Here is an 8,472-nt window from a genome sequence, read left to right as displayed (position 1 = left end):
ACATTTTTAAATATTTGGCTTTCATGGCTCTCTCAGCCGGGCTTCACGGTGGCAGAGGGGTTAGTGCGTCTGCCTCACAATACAAAGTTCCTGCAGTCCTGGGTTCAAATCCAGGCTCGGGATCTTTCTGTGTGGAGTTTGCATGTTTTCCCCGTGAATGCGTGGGTTCCCTCCGGGTACTCTGGCTTCCTCCCACTTCCAAAAACATGCACCTGGGGATAGGTTGATTGGCAACACTAAATGGTCCCTAGTGTGTGAATGTGAGTGTGAATGTTGTCTGTCTATCTGTGTTGGCCCTGCGATGAGGTGGCGACTTGTCCAGGGTGTACCCCGCCTTCTGCCCGATTGTAGCTGAGATAGGCGCCAGCGACCCCAAAAGGGAATAAGCGGTAGATATTGGATGGATATTGGATTGGGCTCTCTCAGCCAAAAAGGTTCCCGACCCCTGGATTAGAAGGTAAAAAAAACAAAAATTGAATGGAACTGGAAAAATTATCAATTTCATCATGCTGATATCGATCCGATACGGACACCACCCTTGGTATCGACGTGGTCGACAGTTGGATTGTGCGGGTAGCAGCAGTTCACCTCCCCACCAGCAGGGGAGTATCTGGCGTTAAATGAACTCCAGGAGCGACAATTGGACCTCATCCGCGCACATGTCGCTTTAAGCGGAACATTCGTTGGCAGCGGGAGAAGAAACCATCCAATGCGTAAAAAGGCTGTCCCTTTTGGAGGACGCACACACTTTCTCCCTGCACGGCGCTGATGCGGCGGGGTGGGAGGACGCAGCTTCTATTCATGCAAATTGATCAAATCATAGGCGTGCCTTTGAGCGATGGAGCCGGAAAAGCCAAGCAGCTGCTGGACCATAACGCACCTTCAACGCGTGTGATGCGCACTGACTCCACGTCCGTGGATCGTCTTCTTCACTCCAAGCGCGCAACTTGCGGACCCGCGAACGACTATCCGTGTTTAACACCCACCCGGGCCGTTTTTGTTGTAAAAATGCAGACAATCGACGCGCTTCCAGCCACTCCACGGACCTGACTTCGTGCGTAAATACGCAACCCGATCCCGTTTCCTATCCGTTTCCTACACGGCTTTTCGCAGCGTCACCATGTCCGAGGGCGGCAGCGGCTCAAACGGCAGCCGTCTTCCCGCTTCGGAAGGCGGCAGCGTCAGCGTCCTAAGCTGGGAGCAAGTGCAGCGCCTGGACGCCATACTGACGGACACCATCCCCATCCACGGACGGGGGAACTTCCCCACGCTGCAGATGCAACCCCGGCAGATTGTCAAAGTGGTGCGCAGCAGGATGGAAGAGAGGCAGATCCGCGTCCGGGACGTCCGGTTAAACGGGTCCGCGGCCAGCCACATCCTGCACGGAGACAGCGGACTGGGCTTCAAAGACCTCGACCTCATATTCTGCGCGGACATGAAAGGAGAAAGCGACTTCCAGATAGTGAAGGACATTGTTCTGGACTGTCTCTTGGACTTTTTACCTGACTGCGTAAATAAAGAGAAGATTACTCCATTGACTTTAAAGGTAGGATTCAGGTTTTTTTTTTGCACATTTCTATGATTTCTATGGACGTCTTTGGTTCACACACTTATTAATTTTAAATGTTGAATTGAAGGGTGGTAAGATTTAATTGTATTTGGGTTAACGGTCATTGCGAGCGAGCTTAATGTGCAATTAGATTACTTTGGTGGTAGTAAAAAGTGCCTAAGAGGATTGGGGTAAACCAATTATGAAGGTAACCCGAGCTCAGCCTGCTAGATCTCGTATCCCAGCACATTCTTTGCTTTTAATTACGAGGGGTCAGGACGGGTGCGTTCAAATAACCTGTCTCCATTCCACCCCCACCCCTGCAGGAAGCCTACGTGCAGAAGATGGTGAAGGTGTGCAATGACTCGGACCGCTGGAGCCTCATCTCCCTCTCCAACAACCGGGGCAAGAACGTGGAGCTGAAGTTTGTGGACTCGCTGCGCCGTCAGTTCGAGTTCAGCGTGGACTCCTTCCAGATCAAGCTGGACTCCCTGCTGCTCTTCTACGAGTGCTCGGAGAACGCCATGACCGCCACGTTTCACCCCACCATCATGGGCGAGAGCGTGTTCGGCGACTTCGCCCAGGCCCTGGACCACCTGCGCCACAAGGTCATCTGCACCCGCAACCCGGAGGAGATCCGCGGCGGCGGCCTCCTCAAGTACTGCCACCTGCTGGTGCGGGGCTTCCAGGCCGCCTCGGAGTCGGAGATGAAGTCGCTCCAGCGTTACATGTGCTCGCGCTTCTTCATCGACTTCCCCGACATCGGCGAGCAGCAGCGCAAGCTGGAGTCCTACCTTCAAAACCACTTCGTGGGCCTGGAGGACCGCAAGTACGACTACCTGATGACGCTCCACGGCGTGGTCAACGAGAGCACGGTGTGCCTCATGGGACACGAGCGGCGGCAGACCTTGGGGCTCATAGCCATGCTGGCCGTGCGGGTCCTGGCCGAGCAGAACGTCATCCCCAACGTGGCCAACGTCACGTGTTACTACCAGCCCGCGCCCTACGTGGCGGACGGCAACTTCAGCAACTACTACATAGCGCAGGTGCAGCCCATGTTCGCCTGCCAGCAGCCGGCCTACTCCACCTGGCTGCCCTGTAACTGAGCCAGCACGGAGCCCGGGGCGGGCAGAAGGGGGAAGAACTCGGCATTTTTCCACAAATGTTTTTTAGCATCCGAGCTTGGGTTTGTGTTCATACGCCGAGTATGAAGGCATGCGGTTCAAGCACATCATTCAATGTGAATAAAAAGAAAAAAAAAAAATTCTCAAAAGGGCCTTCGAAGCGCACGTGTGGGACTTGTGCGACGGCCCCCGGCAATCAGGAGCCCATTAGTGCACGGGCACTCTGAACTCGCATCTACTTTTGCATTTTGGGTATACACATGGTTGTTACAGACCAAAGATTTTAGATTATTTACAATAAAACCCTATTTTTAAGGGGGGAATTAAGTGCAAAGCTCTATACTATCTATGTGTGTGTTTAAGTGCCTATTACCCTTCAGACTGAGCAGGCCATAGGGGTCACTTTTCATGTGAATTGGCACCACTTTTCTTTACAGTGCGTCTGAGAGCGATGGTGCACGGGTTGGTGTATTTTGCAGACGTTTTTTTGTGGAACTGACAAAAACATAAATGCAGGAGGGGGCAAGGGGTAGAAAATGTTTGGATTTGTCTGCACGTTGGTATGTCTGCATGGTGTAAAAGTTAAGTTAAAGTACCAATGATTGTCACACACACACTAGGTGTAGTGAAATTGGTCCTCTGCGTTCGACCTATCCCCTTGTTCGCCCCCTGGCAGGTGAGGGGAGCAGTGAGCAGCAGCATTGGCAGCGCCCGGGAATCATTCTTGGTGATTTAACCCCCAATTCCAACCCTTGATGCTGAGTGCCAAGCAGGAAGGTAATGGAATCCCGTTTTTAGAGTCTTTGGTATGATCTCAGGGTGGACATTCTAACCACAAGGCCACTGAGCAGATTAGGAACAGGGGTTAGTGCGTGTGCCTCACACATACAAAGGTCCTGGGTTCGAGGAACTGTGTGGAGTTTGCATGTTCGACCCGGGACTGCGTTGGTTCCCTCCGGGTACTCCGGCTTCCTCCCACCTCCAAAGACATGCACCTGGGGATAGGTTGATTGGCAACACTAAATGGTCCCTAGTCTGTGAATGTTGTTTGTCTATCTGTGTTGAGGTGGCGACTTGTCCAGGTTGTACCCCGCCTATGCCGCCCAAATGCTGCTGTGATAGGCCCCAGCACTCCCCCGCTCCCCCGAAAGGGACAAGCGGTAGTAAATGCATGGATGGATGGACTAATTTGGCCCAAGTGTGTAAATGTGAGTGTGAATATTGTCTGTCTATCTGTGTTTGCCCTTTGTTGAGGTGGCGACTTGTCCAGGGTGTGCCCCGCCTATACCGCCCAAATGCAGCTGAGATAGGCTCCAGAACCCCCCCGCTCCCACGAAAGGGACAAGCGGTAGAAAATGCATGGATGGATGGATTGAATTGGCTCTATTGTGTGAATGTGAGTGTGAATATTGTCTGTCTATCTGTGTTGGCCCTGCGATGAGGTGGCGACTTGTCCAGGGTGTACCCACCCTATACCGCCCGAATGCAGCTGTGATAGGCCCCAACACTCCCCCGCTCCCCCGAAAGGGACAAGCGGTAGAAAATGCATGGATGGATGGACTAAATTGGCCCGAGTGTGTGAATGTGAGTGTGAATATTGTCTGTCTATCTGTGTTGGCCCTACGATGAGGTGGCGACTTGTCCAGGGTGTACGCTGCCTTCCGCTCGAATGCAGTGGAGATAGGCTCCAGCACCCCCCACTACCCCAAAAGGGACAAGCGGTAGGAAATGCATGGATGGATGGACTAAATTGACCCTAGTGTGTGAATGTGAGTGTGAATATTGTCTGTCTATCTGTGTTGGCCCTGCGATGAGGTGGCGACTTGTCCAGGGTGTACCCTGCCTATACCGCCCGAATGCAGCTGTGATAGGCCCCAACACTCCCCTGCTCCCCGGAAAGGGACAAGCGGTAGAAAATGCATGGATGGATGGACTAAATTGGCCCGAGTGTGTGAATGTGAGTGTGAATATTGTCTGTCTATCTGTGTTGGCCCTACGATGAGGTGGCGACTTGTCCAGGTTGTACCCCGCCTATGCTGCCCAAATGCAGCTGAGATAGGCTCCAGCACCCGCTCCCCCAAAAGGGACGAGCGGTAGAAAATGCATGGATGGATGGACTAATTTGGCCCTAGTGTGTGAATGTGAGTGTGAATATTGTCTGTCTATCTGTGTTGGCCCTACGATGAGGTGGCGACTTGTCCAGGGTGTACACTGCCTTCTGCTTGAATGCAGCGGAGATAGGCTCCAGCACCCCCCCGTGTCCCCGAAAGGGACACGCGGTAGAAAATGCATGGATGGATGGACTAAATTGGCCCTAGTGTGTGAATATGAGTGTGAATACTGTCTGTCTATCTGTGTTGGCCCTGTGTTGAGGTGGTGACTTGTCCAGGGTGAACCCCGTCTATACCGCCCGAATGCAGCTGAGATAGGCCCCAACACTCCCCTGCTCCCCGGAAAGGGACAAGCGGTAGAAAATGCATGGATGGATGGACTAATTTGGCCCTAGTGTGTGAATATGAGTGTGAATATTGTCTGTCTATCTGTGTTGGCCCTACGATGAGGTGGCGACTTGTCCAGGTTGTACCCCGCCTATGCTGCCCAAATGCAGCTGAGATAGGCTCCAGCACCCGCTCCCCCAAAAGGGACGAGCGGTAGAAAATGCATGGATGGATGGACTAATTTGGCCCTAGTGTGTGAATGTGAGTGTGAATATTGTCTGTCTATCTGTGTTGGCCCTACGATGAGGTGGCGACTTGTCCAGGGTGTACACTGCCTTCTGCTTGAATGCAGCGGAGATAGGCTCCAGCACCCCCCCGTGTCCCCGAAAGGGACAAGCGGTAGAAAATGCATGGATGGATGGACTAAATTGGCCCTAGTGTGTGAATATGAGTGTGAATACTGTCTGTCTATCTGTGTTGGCCCTGTGATGAGGTGGCGACTTGTCCAGGGTGTACGCTGCCTTCCGCTCGAATGCAGCGGAGATAGGCTCCAGCACCCCCACTCCCCCAAAAGGGACAAGCGGTAGAAAATGCATGGATGGATGGACTAAATTGACCCTAGTGTGTGAATGTGAGTGTGAATATTGTCTGTCTATCTGTGTTGGCCCTGTGTTGAGGTGGTGACTTGTCCAGGGTGTACCCTGCCTATACCGTCCAAATGCAGCTGTGATAGGCCCCAGCACTCCCCTGCTCCCCCGAAAGGGACAAGCGGTAGAAAATGCATGGATGGATGGACTAAATTGAACCTAGTGTGTGAATGTGAGTGTGAATATTGTCTGTCTATCTGTGTTGGCCCTGTGTTGAGGTGGTGACTTGTCCAGGGTGTACCCTGCCTATACCGTCCAAATGCAGCTGTGATAGGCCCCAGCACTCCCCTGCTCCCCCGAAAGGGACAAGCGGTTGAAAATGCATGGATGGATGGACTAAATTGGCCCTAATGTGTGAATGTGAGTGTGAATATTGTCTGTCTATCCGTGTCGGCCCTACGATGAGGTGGAGACTTGTCCAGGGTGTACCCCGCGTATGCTGCCCAAATGCTGCTGAGATAGGCCTCAGCAATCTCCCACCCCCCCACCCGCTACCCCCCCACCCGCTCCTCCGAAAGGGACAAGCGGTAGAAAATGCATGGATGGATGGACTAAATTGACCCTAGTGTGTGATGTGAGTGTGAATAATGTCTGTCTATCTGTGTTGGCCCTGTGATGAGGTGGCGACTTATCCAGGGTGTACGCTGCCTTCCGCTCGAATGCAGTGGAGATAAGCTCCAGCACCCCCCACTCCCCCAAAAGGGACAAGCGGTAGAAAATGCATGGATGGATGGACTAAATTGGCCCTAATGTGTGAATGTGAGTGTGAATATTGTCTGTCTATCTGTGTCGGCCCTGCGATGAGGTGGTGACTTGTCCAGGTTGTACCCCGCCTATACCGCCCGAATGCAGCTGAGATAGGCCCCAGCACCCCCCAGCTCCCCCGAAAGGGACAAGTGGTAGAAAATGCATGGATGGATGGACTAAAATGACCCTAGTGTGTGAATGTGAGTGTGAATATTGTCTGTCTAACTGTGTTGGCCCTGTGTTGAGGTGGTGACTTGTCCAGGGTGTACCCTGCCTATACCGTCCAAATGCAGCTGTGATAGGCCCCAGCACTCCCTTGCTCCCCCGAAAGGGACAAGCGGTAGAAAATGCATGGATGGATGGATTAAATTGACCCTAGAGTGTGAATGTGAGTGTGAATATTGTCTGTCTATCTGTGTTGGCCCTGCGATGAGGTAGCGACTTGTCCAGGGTGTACTTTGCCTTCTGCTTGAATGCAGCGGAGATAGGCTCCAGCACCCCCCCGCCCCCCAAGAAAGGGACAAGCGGTAGAAAATGGATGAATGCATGCACGTTGGTATGGTTCCCACATGTCAGTATGCAAATCCACACTCCAAACACCATACTGTAGTAATCGGGGATGGTAGACGACGAGTGTGCGCGCTCTTCTACGTTTCCCGCTTGAAGAATATTTGCCGTGACACCTCAAGATGACGAGACTTATTTGCTGTAGCACCCTGACCGGGAATTCCTCAGCCGCTGCTCAAGAGCTCCTAGTTTAGGCTTGCCTCTCTGAGAACACCAAAAGTTTTTTTTTTTTTTTTTGGGTAGCCTTTATGTTGATTGGCCGGATATTTGTGGCGGTGAAACATCTACCGTGTGTTCTTTCATGTACTTAGAGGTGCAAGAAACAGACAGAAGCAGACATTAAAAAACTAAATAAAAATAAAAATAAGTAAAAAGAGGCAGAAGGAAGGAAATGGGAGAGATAGGTGCAGCTGGTGATGGGGTTGATCTCTCCAGGGCTACCAAGCTTGATTCGGATTTCACATCTTAAGGACTTGTTTTTTTTTCTCTTTTTAAAAAATTTTTTTTTTTAGATCATCTAAAAACAGTCGTTGCTGTGACTTGTTGGAAAAAGCTCCATTCTTTGTACATATATGAATACATGCTTCAGCTTTGCCAATTCCACTTCATGCTGCAGCCTCTCCTGCTGGTATGTAAACAAAGTGAGTCACGACTATTGAAGAGCAGAACCAAGCCTAAACTGCAATATTTCCTTTTTTTTTTTTAGCCCACATACTTCTTCTCCGTGATTGTCTTTGTTGATGGAAACCGTTGGATTGTGCGGGCGTCGTATTGCTTTTTTTTTTTGTTGTTGTTGTTGTTTTTTTTGCGGAAGTCTGTTAGTGATTGTGCCTATCAATTAGAGATGGTGGATTGTGTCCTACACTTCATGTTCCTCATGGTGCAGTCTTTTACAAAACACACAGGGAAAAGAAAAATGAAGATCCCTGTCTTATATGTCTATTTTTATGAGTGTTATGTATTTTTTTTTTTTTTAATATCTATAAATGTAATAGAGGCTGCACTTGTTGCAGCTCTCTGGAATCTGTGATTGGGCTTGGATGGATTTGTTCTTAATAGCTTTTAGCTATGTTATGTCACGTGTCCAATGGGTCAGAAGATGTTTTCATCAATAAAACATATGAAAATCACTCCAGATGTCTCATGTTATGCCAGGGGTGTCAAACTCATTTTATATCGGGGGCCACATGGAGGAAAAATCTACTCCCAAGTGGGCCGAACTGGTAAAATCACGGCACGATAAGTTAAAAATAAAGACAACTTCAGATTGTTTTCTTTGTTTGAAAATAGAACAAGCACATTCGGAAAGTGTATAAATCGTAATGTTGTTGTTTTTTGTTTTTTACGGTTAATAGTATTCTATCTTTATTTGTTTATGTTTGCCCTTATTGTGAAGATAA

The 8,472-nt window shown here is 50.4% G+C and overlaps 1 protein-coding gene across 1 annotated transcript; it reads left to right on the top strand.

Moving 5' to 3' along the window:
* Positions 1 to 602: 602 nt before the first annotated feature.
* On the top strand, positions 603 to 8,202 carry tent5aa (terminal nucleotidyltransferase 5Aa). The gene is made up of 2 exons (XM_061916412.1): positions 603 to 1,546; positions 1,876 to 8,202. Exons 1-2 carry the CDS (start codon positions 1,121 to 1,123, stop codon positions 2,653 to 2,655), a joined length of 1,206 nt encoding a protein of 401 aa, XP_061772396.1. The 5' UTR covers positions 603 to 1,120; the 3' UTR covers positions 2,656 to 8,202.
* Positions 8,203 to 8,472: the final 270 nt, after the last annotated feature.

This window comes from Nerophis ophidion, linkage group LG11, assembly GCF_033978795.1.
Source record: "Nerophis ophidion isolate RoL-2023_Sa linkage group LG11, RoL_Noph_v1.0, whole genome shotgun sequence".
In the NCBI taxonomy this organism is placed as follows: Eukaryota; Metazoa; Chordata; class Actinopteri; order Syngnathiformes; family Syngnathidae; genus Nerophis; species Nerophis ophidion.
The sequence above is the reverse complement of the archived record's forward strand: the minus strand, read 5'-3'. Positions and strand labels throughout refer to the sequence as shown.

What these genes read in the sequence shown, in the direction of transcription:
- tent5aa (XM_061916412.1), top strand. Translation starts at nt 1,121, where the DNA reads ATGTCCGAGGGCGGCAGCGGCTCAAACGGCAGCCGTCTTCCCGCTTCG. An exon ending in TTACTCCATTGACTTTAAAG is followed by an intron (nt 1,547 to 1,875) that starts GTAGGATTCAGG and finishes CCACCCCTGCAG; the next exon opens with GAAGCCTACGTGCAGAAGAT.